Below are 14,169 nucleotides of genomic sequence, written 5' to 3'. Positions count from 1 at the left end.
CTCTCCACACGCTGTCAGCTCATCATCAGCTAGAGCAGGCTTTCATCACACCCAGCTCCCAACATGCACACAGGAGGCCCTGCTACACCTCCTATAGCTCTTAACCTGGAGCTACTGCTACTCACTATGGGTCATAGTCTGAGACTAGAGCTTTAACATTATGAAGCCAGAGGGTGATCAACATACAGACTCACAGATACCTATTAGGGCTGGGCGGTATACTGTATTTTACTATATATTGATGCACGGACCGGTTTGGGTTTTTACTTTACCTTCTAAAACAGTATTTTAAGGAGACTGAAAAGATTTAGCATGGGTTCTCAGATCCTCAAAAGGTTCTAGCTGCACCATCGAGAGCATCCTGACTGGTTGCATCACTGCCTGGTATGGCAACTGCTCGGCCTCTGACAGTGCGAACGGCCCAGTACATCACTGGGGCCAAGCTTCCTGCCATCCAGGACCTCTATACCAGGCGGTGTCAGAGGAAGGCCCTGCAAATTGTCAAAGACTCCAGCCACCCTAGTCATAGACTGTTCTCTCTGCTACCACATGGCAAGCGGTACCGGAGCGCCAAGTCTAGGTCCAAGAGGCTTCTAAACAGCTTCTACCCCCAAGCCATAAGACTCCTGAACAGCTAATCAAATGGCTACCCAGACTATTCACATTGCCCCCTCCCCTCACCACTGCCACTCTCTGTTGTCATCGATGTATAGTCACTTTAATTAACTCTACCTACATGTACATACTACCTCAACTAACCGGCAACCCCCTATATATTGTTATTTTTTACTGCTCCTCTTTAATTACTTGTTACTTTTATTCGTGTACATTTTTAAACTGCACTGTCGGTTAGGGGCTCGTAAGTAAGCATTTCACTGTAAAGTTGTACCTGTTGTATTTGGCGCATGTGACTAATAAAATTTGATTTGAATGTTTGGTTAACAAGAAGTTAAACGTGATACGCCAGTGTGTAACGTCCATTTTTATAGTTTACTCTTCTACTTGAGTCATCCCTCCGCTCTCTCCACGCACACCTAGTCCCACCCTGTCACTCAAGGAGCGGTTTTGTTGTTGTTTGACCACGATACACTTTCGTTCAGTCTGCATGGGCAATGCAGCACATGCAACAATGTTGTTTCCAATTTGATCTTAATATAAATCCACAAGCGTTCTATAATTACAATATTAGTTTGTTTCTTACATCTGCAAATAGCTAGTTTGTATTTTCTTAGCAAGTTAAGCTAAATCTTGTTAGCCACTAATGCTAATCGCTAGTTAGCTAACTAGCTAATAAAAAGTACTGAGTCAGAGCAAATGTAGCTAGCTAATACAGCCTGATACAAGTGCTGGTGGAGGCCTAAATCATCATGTTGTTTGTGCAACAGTATCTTCTAAATCAAAGAGGAATAGGCGAAGCATGAATATGTTGGCTATATGAATAAAGCTTTAATGTAGCCAAAGATTATAGGGTCCCCTAGGAAACACGGAACATCACTTTGGTTCCTAACCTGTCACAATAACTCGTCCATGGCATATTCATTCGTTGTCATGTCAAACAACACTGTATTCAAAGTGCTCACAATTATTTATATTCTAACTATAGAATTATAATAAACATTTCCATGATTCCAAAAGTTTACCCAAGTGTTTTGATCTAAATCGCAATTGCAACATTTGGTTAAAAATAAGGCTTAGTATTTTTGCCCATATCGTGGCAGTGTGGAAATGATCTCAAATGAGTGCAGGAAATCATTTTAGGTTGAAGTTGAATTGAACAGAATAAAACAATCAGAATGGAGACAGACCCATTGAAATCATTTAGAATATATGTGTTGCCTCCCTAGGGTCACGCACTACTCATAAATAACATTTTCAACTTTTATTAATCAAAAACATAAAATACCGTCAAATTGTAAAAAATACCATGATATGATATTTTGGCCATATCGCCCAGCCCTAATACTTATAGACCTGCCTCCATCACACACAGGCATCTGTAGCTGCCTCTCCTGATCATGTGTGTGCTGCTTGGCTATGCTAATCCCTGTTAGCAGGTATAGAGTTTGATTAGGATCCACACAGCAATAATTAACATGGCTGTTGGTGTCCCATGTTTGGTTCTTCTCCCTCTCCTGGGTCCCAGGGGGTAGGTACGTAAAGAGACAGCTGGGTCTCACTGCCCAAGGATAGCTGCATTTAGCCTACCTTGGAACATAGCTGTCTTAGTGTTGTATGTAGAGAAAATGATATTTTGGAGGTGAAACTGCTGATAAAAGCTGTTGGTTGGATTGTTAACATAAATATTCACATATACAGTCCCTTCGTATCGTTTTACCTTTACATCCACATTGACAGTCTATTAAATCTAACCCTCCTCTCCCTCTTCTCCTTTGCCAGAGATCCGCGGTGGCCGGGGGCCTAAGGAGGGGTCACTGAGGTCGCTGCCCCTGTACGACACGCCCTACGAGCCAGCTGAGAACGGAGGGGACTCAGACGGCGAGCGTCCCCGCTGCCCCAGAGAGAGTCGGCTGCCACAGGACGACGAGAGGCCCCCGGAGGAGTACGACCAGCCCTGGGAGTGGAAGAAAGAGCGCATCTCCAAGGCTTTCGCAGGTACGAGAGCACGTATGTAACACTCCTCTCCTCCTGCTCTACGTCCCCTACATTACTGTCACTCTGTGTCTGTTCTGCTGTCCCTCTCCATCCCACTAATTGACCAGGTACCCTTTTCCAGCATTAACCAATGTGATTACTGGTTCTTTCGTGGTTCCCGGTATCTTATCTTCAGAAAGGCATTGTTAATTTTAATTTCCTTCCCCCTCGTGAAGCATTACATCAAGTTAATTTGCAGGTGTCTGGTCTGCTGAGTGGGGCCTTTTTCTATGTGTCTGTCTAGTCTTTGGCATTTATTGTCATGAATCTTGCTCTGGAGGCAGCTCTGCAGAGTGTGGCTGTGCCAGCTAGTGACCAAAGTCATACCATCGGATTTTAAACATAACCCTAACCTTTCCTCTAACCTTAACCACACTGTCAACTGGACATTTTAGTTAAGACCAAAAAGCACATTTTAGTTTTCATACATTTTTACAATATATCCAATTTTGACTTTGCAGCTGTCCCATCTAGCGGAAGTTCCAGGGGAAGATTCATGACAATAAACGTCAACCTGCAGCTTGGGAGAGACCTATGGTGTTTGGTAGTCAGGGGAGCATGAGTGTGTTTGTGTGTTCTCATGCGTTCATATACAGTATACACTACATATACAAAAGTATGTGGACAGTCCTTCAAATGAGTGGATTTGGCTATTTCAGCCACACCCGTTGCTGACAGGTGTATAAAATCGAGCACACCGTCATGCAATCTCCATAGACAAACATTGGCAATAGAATGGCCTTCTTGAAGATCACCATGCCCCTATGCCAAAAGTCGGCGCAGTGGAAATGCGTTCTCTGGAGTGATGAATCACGCTTCACCATCTGGCAGTCCGACGGAGGAATCTGGGTTTGGAGAATGCTACGATAAGGCTTCCTGTCTGAATGCATAGTGCCAACTGTAAGGTTCCAGTCGAGAAATCTTAACACTATAGCACACAATGACATTGTAGTCAATTCTGTGCTTTTGGGGAGGCCCTTTCCTGTTTCAGCGTGACAATGCCTCCGTGCACAAAGCAAGGTCCATACAGAAATGGTTTGTCGAGATCGGTGTGGAAGAACTTGACTGGCCTGCACAGAACCATGACCTCAACCTCATCAAACACCTTTTGGGATGAATTGGAATGCCGACTGCGAGCCAGGCCTAATCGCCCAACATCAGTGCCCGACCTCACTAATGCTCTTGTGGCTGAATGGAAGCAAGTCAAAGCAGCAATGTTCCAACATCGAGTGGAAAGCCTTCCCAGAAGAGTGGAGGCTGTTATAGCAGCAAAGGGGGGACCAACTCCATATTTATGCCCATGATTTTGGAATGCGATGTTCGAGGAGCAGGTGACCACATACTTTTGGTCATGAAGTGTATGTGTGCATCTGCCTGTCTCAATGTCTCTCAATGTTACTAAATGTCGACTGTGGTTTAGAGAGCTCCAGCATAGCTAACACAGCCATAACTGAACAGGGCCGTTCCAAGACAAACTCTGGCTTTGGAAGACAAAGACAAACAAACAAAAAGATTGGTGGAAAAACCAACACCTTTTCTCGATTTGAAACTATACTATACCAAAAATTAAAAAATCCTTTAAAGGTTTTTTTCTTTACCTCTTCCTCCTTTTGTGTATTCTTTGAACAGCTCTGCTCTGTTCTGACTGCATTAGCTACAAGGGCTCTGTAAGTGGCAGTGGATCAGAACCAGAGACAAGGATGGACAACACCTCTAAATCCCTCACAGGTACCACTAACACACACCACCCGGGCTGGTCTGTCTCTGTCCCTCTGTTTCTATCTCTGTGTTTACTTAGTCTACGTTTCTCTGTTTCATACTGCTGGTCTCTTTCAGCTGTTAGGAAAAACGGATGTTGCTTTCTTTCATTCATGTCTCTCCCCTCATTATTTTGTCTTTCATCCAGCTCTAAGACGAGTTTATTAGGATGCTATTTACAAACACTCCTCTCACATTATTTCCTTTGATGGTAATTAATTTCATTTGCTCGGGATGTCAAAGTGATGTCTGCTGTGGGAGAACAGAGATAAGCGCGCTGAAGTTATCCTTCGAAGAGGAAGACTGGAGTTGCTTTGATTTATTGCATGTCTTCAACCTTTTTCTGTTCCATTCAGCCCATAATGATATCCCAGTGTTTGGTGGAGAGAGACTTCTCCTCTGACAATCTGTCATAAAACAGAGCTTTCTGAAAGAAGAATCCCTCCCTTCTCTCTTTCTCTCAGCGTGTGAAGACCTGGCTGCGAACTGACTCTGTTCCAGACGTCTTGATCATCAAAAAGCTCAAGAACTTTATATAAAAGGGCCCCAGCTCTAACACTGTCTATAGACCTAGGTCTTAAAGGTGACAGCTCTGGTAGACTTTAGGTCTTACGCGTTATCTTCAATATCCAGGCTGTTTGAAGATGAGCTCATCATTGTCAGAGCACTGTAAGAAGTGTGTCGTCATTATGCGACCCTGGCGACTGCAGATGGACAGGTTGAATGAGCCAGTTCCTCATGCTCAGCCAGAGGTCTCAGATCACCCAGGACAGGTCATCGACCCAGGCCAAGGGTCAGGACGATGGACAGTCCCTTTCTTCTGGCTGTCACCTTAATGACTTGTCATCTGTTACCATCAGACCATTGGGTGTGTTAGGAAGGTACTTTCCACCTAGCTTCAGATATTGTGTATATGATGTGTTTTATATTCTGTTGGCGAAGTTAAATTGTTTGCATTTTAAACACACATTTGCATAGATGAATAATGATATTGTTCACTTCAGATTTCCTCGTGGTTTCCAGCCGCTTGAAGATGCCACATAGATGCTGTTTATATTTAGACGTTTGTATGCGGAATTAAAGTGTCAGCACGAAATATTAATGTTTAATGAAGAACAATGCACCCCCCACAAATAGTGGAGAGTGGGTGTATAAGACATTTAAACCAGCCCCATAATGTAGCTACCTTTTATCTCTCTCTAGCTGAACGCTGTAATGTCATCTGAATAAAGCACTGTTTGTCTTCATTAGAGCTTTCTAAAGAACAGAACTGTAATGCTGCCTGTATGTAAACCACCTCCTTTCCTTAGCTGTCCCTGCCGTGTGGGGCTGCCTGCCTCCCTGCCTAGTGCATCCACACATACAGTACATGTTGTTGGTTTTACAGGTCCTCGCTTATTATTCACTGTTGGGTTATCTCTTGACAGATATGCAATGGAATGTAAATTCCCTCCCTTGTTAGGGTGTTGGGAGGTTGTGTACATGCCGTTCGGTTAATCACTCATCCTCGCTGCTCCTCCCCCCCTTCCCCCTCGGGCGTTGACTTTGTGATGGATGAGACGGGGGAGTGAGGAAGATCCATTCAAATTTGACCATATGAAGAGAGCCTCTGTGTGATAGGTGTTGGTGTGTGGTGGGTGATTTTGTGTGGCGAGGGCTTGTGCGGGTAAACACACTTGCATGTGTATGTACAGTACGTGTGTGTGTGTGTCCATGTTCAATATGCACACCACACACACTAATACACCCAGATGTTGAACAGGCAGCCATTGGAAATCTGAGTAGTGCCTCATTGTGTCTGGCTCGAGAGCCCGTACTTAATCTGTAGGCCCTGTTACTGGCTGTTAAACACCATTAAGTTGCCTGCTAGCCAGCGTAACCCAGTGCACTTACTGCAGGCGAGATAACAGGAGATGCTGTCAGAGCCCTAAGCCAGGTCCTGAGGAGCAACACACACCGCTTTATGGGTTTCAAGGACTTAATGACCCAGAGAAATCTGAAGCGCAAAAATCTTCTATTCTTAAGTAAATCATTGAATCAGTTTCGTTCCAGTAGTAATTGCTGCAGTGTGTTTAAAGAGGAGTTAAGAGTTGTTGGTGAGCCTGATCCATGCCCTGGCCCTATGGTTTTGTCTCTCTCTCTGTGAAAGACCTGTCCCCTGTTGATGGCCTGTCACTCCACAGTGCTTCACCCCCCCCCCACCCCCGGTCTGGCCTCCCCTCCGCTGCTCCACAGCTGATAACCTCCCTGACAGGCCTCTTTCATGAGCCTCAAATGGCTCCACTGCCTTTGAACGTGCAGCACGCTGCCTGTTATCGTTCACTCACACACGTTGGCCACCCAGCCCTAACCCCCACCTCCTCTCCCCCTGCACAGAGCGGGCGCTCTGCCAACCTGACCGTAGCTCTGCTCTCCCCTGGGAGCCCCGCTGGATGGCCAGCTGTGAGTCTAGGCAGAACGGGCACGCTGTCATCTCCCCTCCATCACTCGCTCGCTCACCTCCACTTTCATATTTAATAGGAACAGATTCTCTTCTTCACAACAGATAAGTGTTGGGAGAGAGGGATAGCGGGAGGTGGATGGTGATGCGATGGATACAACGTGCATTTCCTATGAGGTGGCATTTGGCGGTTTCTTCCACAATGAGCCATGAACTAGTAGCTTCTGGTGATGGTGATATGAGAGCATCTGCAAAAGCAATTTTTGTTTTTCTGAGCTCTCCTCCAGCTCCTAATAAATGCCATAAATATTGTAATCTACCAACTTATTTTGAATATGCATGCAATTAGCAGGGCAAATTAAGCAGAACTAAATGAAATGGCACAAGTAGGCCAGTGATTTATGTGGTATTGCTGTTAACACTGATGAAGTAGTGCTGCCTAATTAAAAGGACAAGGTAAACAAATACCTGTTGTAGAGACGTTTAAAAAATAATTGTCTAGAGCTTTATGGAATGTCTTTCTTGGGCTCTTTCTCGCCATCTCTGTTTCTCACTCTCTTTATCACCAGTCAAAAGTGGCACAAGACCGAACACACCACGTGACACAGTACCAGAATGTCACACCACAGAGCTGTCAGGGCAGGATGATGTCACAGGAAGCTATGTCATTGTGTCTTTCTGTTCCTGTCCAACAAGTCCTGGCTCTGGCCAATGTTCAGTCAGTCAATTGGTTAACTTCCCTCCTAAAATGCTCTCTCGCTCTGTGTGTCAACAGAATGTTTTGTGTACCGACATGGGCAAAGCTTATGTAATAGACTGATGGCGTATTGGTGAAATACCTCTTAAACACCAGTAATGTAGAGATATCCTTCTGTCGACAAGTCCTGTGCATACAGTAGTCATGATGATATGTGTGTATGGCATACCCAGTGGTTAAATTGGTATTTGGGAGGTGGGGGGGGGGGGGGGGGAGAAACACATGTGCTGGTCACATGTTTCATGAGCTGACATAAAAGATCCCATAAATGTTCCATACGCCCAAAAATGATATTTCTCTCACATTTTGTGCACATTTGTTTACATCCCTGTTAGTGAGCATTTTATCCTTTTGTCAAGATAATCCATTCACCTGACAGGTGTGAGGGGGAGGGGGGTATTTCTGTCTGTAATAAAGCCCTTTTGTGGGGAAAAAAAGAATTCTGATTGGCTGGGCCTGGCTTCCCAGTGGATGGGCCTATGCACAGGCCCACATGTGGCTGCGCTCCTGCCCAGTGTTGTGAAATCTATAGAGTAGGGCCTAATGAATTTTTTTCAATTGACTGATTTCCCTATATGAACTGTAACTCAGCAAAATCTTTGAAATTGTTGCATGTTGCGTTTATATTTTGTTGAGTATAATATACTAGCCTGAATATATACTGATAAAAGCACATATTACAGGTTGCGGATGGATCAAAAAAAAAAATGGGGGGGGGGGGGGGGGGGGGGGGGGCGGTGAAAGTGAGAAGGACATAAAAGAACATCCTACTCCAAAATGAATGAAAATATAATGATGCTGACGATATAATTTCCCATCCAGAAATGAGCCCAATATAACTTTATTATTCCATATGATCAGGCAGGTAAACTCAGAAAATAAAAGAAACGTCCTCTCACTGTTTTAAGCAAACTTAACATGTGTAAATATTTGTATGAACATAAAATTCAACAACTGAGACATACACTGAACATGTTCCACAGACATGTAACCAACAGAAATGTAATAATGTGTCCCTGAACAAAGGGGGGATCAAAATTAAAAGTAACAGTCAGTATCTGATGTGGCCACCAGCTGCATTAAGTACTGCAGTGCATCTCCTCCTCATTGACTGCACCAGATCTGCCAGTTCTTGCTGTGAGATGTTACCCTACTCTTCCACCAAGGCACCTGCAAGTTCCTGGACATTTCTGGGGGAATGGCCCTAGCCCTCACCCTCCGATCCAACAGGTCCCAGACGTGCTCAATGGGATTGAGATCCGGGCTCTTCACTGGCCATGGCAGAACACTGACATTCCAGTCTTGCAGGAAATCACGCACAGAACGAGCAGTATGGCTGGTGGCATTGTCATGCTGGAGGGTCATGTCAGGATGAGCCTGCAGGAAGGGTACCATATGAGGGAGGAGGATGTCTTCCCTGTAACGCACAGCATTAAGATTGCCTGCAATGACAACAAGCTCAGTCCGATGATGCTGTGACACACCGCCCCAGACAATGACGGACCCTCCAGCTCCAAATCGATCCCGCTCCAGAGTACAGACCTCGGTGTAACGCTCATTCCTTTGACGGTAAACGCGAATCCGACCATCACCCCTGGTGAGACAAAACCGCGACTTGTCAGTGAAGAGCACTTTTTGCCAGTTCTGTCTGGTCCAGCGACAGTGGGTTTGTGCCCATAGGCGACGTTGTTGCCGGTGATGTCCTGCCTTACAACAGGCCTACAAGCCCTCAGTCCAGCCTCTCTCAGGCTATTGCGGACAGTCTGAGCACTGATGGAGGGATTGTGCGTTCCTGGTTTAACTCGAGCAGTTGTTGTTGCCATCCTGTACCTGTCCCGCAGGTGTGATGTTCGGCTGTACCGATCCTGTGCAGGTGTTGTTACACGTGGTCTACCACTGCGAGGATGATCAGCTGTCCATCCTGTCTCCTAGTAGCGCTGTCTTAGGCGTCTCACAGTACAGACATTGCAATTTATTGCCCTGGCCACATCTGCAGTCCTCATGCCTCCTTGCAGCACACCTAAGGCACGTTCACACAGATGAGCAAGGACCCTGGGCATCTTTCTTTTGGTATTTTTCAGAGTCAGTAGAAAGGCCTCTTTAGTGTCCTAAGTTTTCAAAACTGTGACCTTAATTGCCTACCGTCTGTAAGCTGTTAGTGTCTTAATGACCGTTCCACAGGTGCATGTTCATTAATTGTTTATGGTTCATTGAACAAGCATGGGAAACAGTGTTTAAACCCTTTACAATGAAGATCTGTGAAGTTATTTGGATTTTTATGAATTATCTTTGAAAGACAGGGTCCTGAAAAAGGGACGTTTCTTTTTTTGCTGAGTTTGTTATTTAGCAATAATGATCACCTGATGCAGCTTAGTGGCTATAAATAAATAGGCTGGGGGTTGCCCATTTACCCCATTGGGCTAATCATTATCTAGATCACAAACTCTAAAGTCTAAACATTAGGCTATCTTGTTGCTAGTTATAGCAACATTATGACTTGAATGTCCCCCCAAAAAACATTCTACTGTCACTCAGCCAAACAAGGATGATGTACTGTGAATATAATGTAGACCTACCTATTACACCTGACCCGTGTTACATTTAGCCCCGCCCTTCCCTATGCATTCAATGACATTGGTGCTCACTAACGCGTATAAACCATCCATCTGCTCGCTACCGCGTATAAACCATCCATCTGCTCGCTAACACACATAAACCATCCATCTGCTCAAAACTCTGGTTCTAAAACAGTGCATTTTACTCATTTATTGGATTTGAGGAACAAGTGTAGCCTAGTAACACTAGAAAGCTCAGTGACGCTCCTCTTTTAACAGTGGCCATCAACTGCTTTCAATGGAGTGTGTGTGTGTGTGTGTGTGTCCCCCCCCCCCCCCCGTGACACTTCATTTAGAACTTTGTAGGCTACAGTGACTGAGCGTGAATGCGCCTTGAGAGGACTATTATTTTCTCGCATAGAATGCGACAGCCTGAACAATTAGGCTGAACAATTGAATAGATAAACTTTTCTACTATGGGGTTGTCTGAGTTTGCTGTTGCTTAGCCTACTTGTGTTGTTGGCTGTGGAAAATTACATGTAGACAACAGTTTTTCATTAGATAATTCAAATAGGCTAACGAAATGTACCGGGTCTCAGCTCCACCTGGCTCTCACTTGGATCATAGGTGCCTGGTCTCGGACCCGGTAGGACCCGGCACAATTTGACCCATGTGCATACCCACATGAAAAAATACTAGTTTACTAGGCTAAATTATACTACAGTACTTACTATAGCATTCTATAATAAACTGTGGTATACTGTAGAATACTATACACTGTAGTATCCCTCAATCATGTGTAATACTTACTATAGAATTTTGTAGTGAACTGTAGTACTACAGCATTCTCTGCAAGAAAAAACAAACACTGTAGCCAATACTATAGTAATGTTCACAAAAACACTACAGTCTGCAAAACACTACCGTTTTTTAAAACTATACTGCAATTCAGTAGCCTTGTGGTTAGAGTATGCGTCCTGAGATTGGAAGGTTGGGAGTTTGATACCTGGCCGAGTGATACCAAAGACTTTAAAAATGGTACCCAATGTGTCTCTGCTTGACACTCACCATTAAGGAGATAGATTGGGGGTAAGGCCCTGCGATATAGACTAGTGTCCTGTCCAGGAGGTGTACTTGTACATCAAGCTGCCTCCTGCTCCTATGAGCCATTCCGATTCGCCAATGCTTGTGCAAGGATAGTTACTATATACTACAGTGTTTAATTTGCATATACCCTGCTCATTCCCCTCCCCCATATCCCAATTTGTGCCACCAATAAGTGAGACACGTACATGCCAAGTATAGACCATATATTGTGTTCCCTACAGGTTACAGAAAGAGCAGAAGCTTGAACTATCCGTTCAGACCTCAGTACAACCTACCTACAGGTTATGGAACATTTGCTCAGTAGGTTTCCTAAAGCAGAAAGCCTCCACTTCTAAGTCAAAGATAATAAAACAAAAACACTTTAGTAAATAATACAGTATACTACGGCCCACAAAAACACCACAGTAAATACTACAGTTTTCAACAATCTGCAAAAACACTACATTAATTGTTTTAGTATATACTGCAGTTATTTTATTACAGTATTTATACTATAGTTAACTATAATTTATACTATAGTATACTTTAGTATTTACAGTTAACTAAAGGGAATACTACATTAAAGTCAGCAAAAACACTACAGTGAATACTATAGTATTTTTTCATGTGGGTCTGCTGCTTCCATCCAATATGCCCTGGAGACATCAACATTCATCCTGACTGAGAGATAAAGTCCTGAAAATTGGTAGAATGGACTGTATAGTTGTAGAGAGAGACTGTGAGAGACAGTGTAGAGCAGAGTAAACCCCAGGGGGGGGTTGTTAGAATGGGGTGAGCTGGGCTCTTTATCTTCCTCATAATGCTCAAGGCACCTCCACTGTCACGGAGTCCCACGGGATGTCATACTGAGTAAGAGAACAACCTTCTACCCATGATTAACCTCTTCCCAAAGCAAAACACATGGATCACTGTGGGGACATGTCAAAGGTGAGGCAGTGCCAACTAAAGGACCTGATGCCTGTCTGTGCCAGCCCAGTCATACACACACAGACCGTTCTATCTGCCACACAGTACTGCGCAGTATGTGTGACTTGGATAGACTGTGGATAGAGGCTCCAGAGATGTTTGAGTGCAAATGTCTTTGTGCATTCTCTGCTGTGTTTCAGCCTCTCTCATAACCTCAGCCTGAAAAATTAGGATGAAGAATTGGCCCCCATTGCTCCCCAGTCCCAGGCAGGTCACTTCACACTGTGTCTCAGAGCAGCGTGTCGAGGCCTTAAGATGCACTCATCCGTGCCGCAACATAACATCCAAGCCAAAATGTATTCAGAAAAGGCCCTTGGGCTGACAGAAAATTGAAACAGGTTATAGGGTAAGGGAAAAATCAGACACCTGGAGGTTTGAAGACTGCCACTGTACTTCTGCCACTTGAATCAGTTTACCTTTCTTTTAGAAGTGGCTGTGTGACAGCTCACCTCCACTTTTGCACTGTGCATCTGTGTAGAGCTGAGCTAAGCTGAGACTGACCTGTAAGAGTGGGCTTTTCATCCCCAGAGCAAGGCTGCGTAACACTGCAACGCCGGCTACTCCCAAAACAATTACATGCTAACCTGGAATGTGAAATGAGAATTAGACTTTTAATCGCTCAGCGGTGAGGCATCCCAAGGCAGGAAGTTATTATATTAGCTGCTAGTGCTCTGACCTCTGTCCCAACCCTATACCTCTGTCTTATTTGCCTTTTTCTGAGAACCAGGGATAACTCTCTCTCCTATTGGCTGTCATAGTGAGGAAAGTACACCATTAAAGTAAGGAAACTTCATTCCGAGAACACCATTCATAGTAAGGACTCCATCCTCATGTGAGCCCTTGTCATATCAACAGTCCTGCAGCCACATTACTCTCACCCTGCCACAACGGCACCAAGGCTGAGGTATTTAATTGCTTGTCCAAAATAATATTCTCTGTTTTCCCTCTTCATCTGCTGAGCTGATTCCCCCCTCCTCATTAGCATGTTCTGCACCCCAGCTTTTTCCTGCAGGCCAGAACAAGGACCAAGTCCATAATGTGTCCGTTCAACTCACAGAATAAAAGCTAGTTTAGCAGCCTATAAAACCTGGCAACAGACAGGCGTGAGTGAGCAAACTCCCAGATTTTTTAAACATTTTTTCATCAGCAGTGGAAATAGCAGTCACTCCACCTGAGGTGGGTGATTCCTAAATGAATGGCTTACTTGGCATGAGGATAGTAAAGAATTCATTGGAATAGGGGTTGAATGTCATTGTTTTTGAGACAATGGTTAGACCGGAATGTATTAGAGCTAGGCATTCTGTGGTGTTTTTTTCTACTTTCAACAATGCATCTTACTGCTTCTACTACTATTTTTATGAGGGCAATTCAATGATGAAACTTAACATCAGGACTCTATTCGTTTATCCAGAGAATGATGAGACTTGACAGGCAACATGTCATTCCTGGCTGTAGAACTCCCTCCTGCACAGCCAGTCCTGTTTCCCAGTGCACCATGTTTCTTTATTAGCCACTGCAGCAAACAGACCAGCAGCTCCCTGGTGGATAGGGAAATGCACTCCCCTTCCCGTCCCCTTATTTATCGAGCGTCCTGTGTTATTAAACAAGTGGGCCATTCCCAGTGAAAGATGGGCCGGCGCACCAGCACTCGATTTACTCTGGTAATACCCCCATCTGGACATGAGCGATACATTACTGAGGGGCTAGGTCTGCGGGGTGCCCCCCACCATTACAGTACAATGGATTCCACTGTGTCAGGCACCAGTAGAGAATCTTGTATATTGCCCTTTATCTTATTGTGGAGGCAGTTTCAGACGTTGTAACTCCGTTATGAGCCATACCAGAGCTTGTGTTGTCCGTGAGGCTATTCACACTAGCCAAGTCATGCTCAGGTCTTTGATTCTGTGTTTTAAAAGCCTCATTAGTAGCTCTCT

The 14,169-nt window shown here is 44.6% G+C and overlaps 1 protein-coding gene across 2 annotated transcripts in view; it reads left to right on the top strand.

Annotated features, from left to right (window-relative positions):
* Positions 1-14,169, top strand: part of LOC120046509 (SH2 domain-containing adapter protein F-like) — a 121,702-nt gene that overhangs the window by 87,177 nt on the left and 20,356 nt on the right. Inside the window, exons 3-4 of one of the 2 annotated variants that reach the window (XM_038991807.1) lie at positions 2,398-2,613; positions 4,282-4,380. In XM_038991807.1, coding sequence (XP_038847735.1) covers positions 2,398-2,613; positions 4,282-4,380 — 315 coding nt within the window. The remainder of the gene's footprint in view (positions 1-2,397; positions 2,614-4,281; positions 4,381-14,169) is intronic. The other variant, XM_038991816.1, reaches the window with a different exon arrangement.

This window comes from Salvelinus namaycush, chromosome 1 (assembly GCF_016432855.1).
Source record: "Salvelinus namaycush isolate Seneca chromosome 1, SaNama_1.0, whole genome shotgun sequence".
NCBI classification, from domain to species: domain Eukaryota; kingdom Metazoa; phylum Chordata; class Actinopteri; order Salmoniformes; family Salmonidae; genus Salvelinus; species Salvelinus namaycush.
The sequence above is the reverse complement of the archived record's forward strand: the minus strand, read 5'-3'. Positions and strand labels throughout refer to the sequence as shown.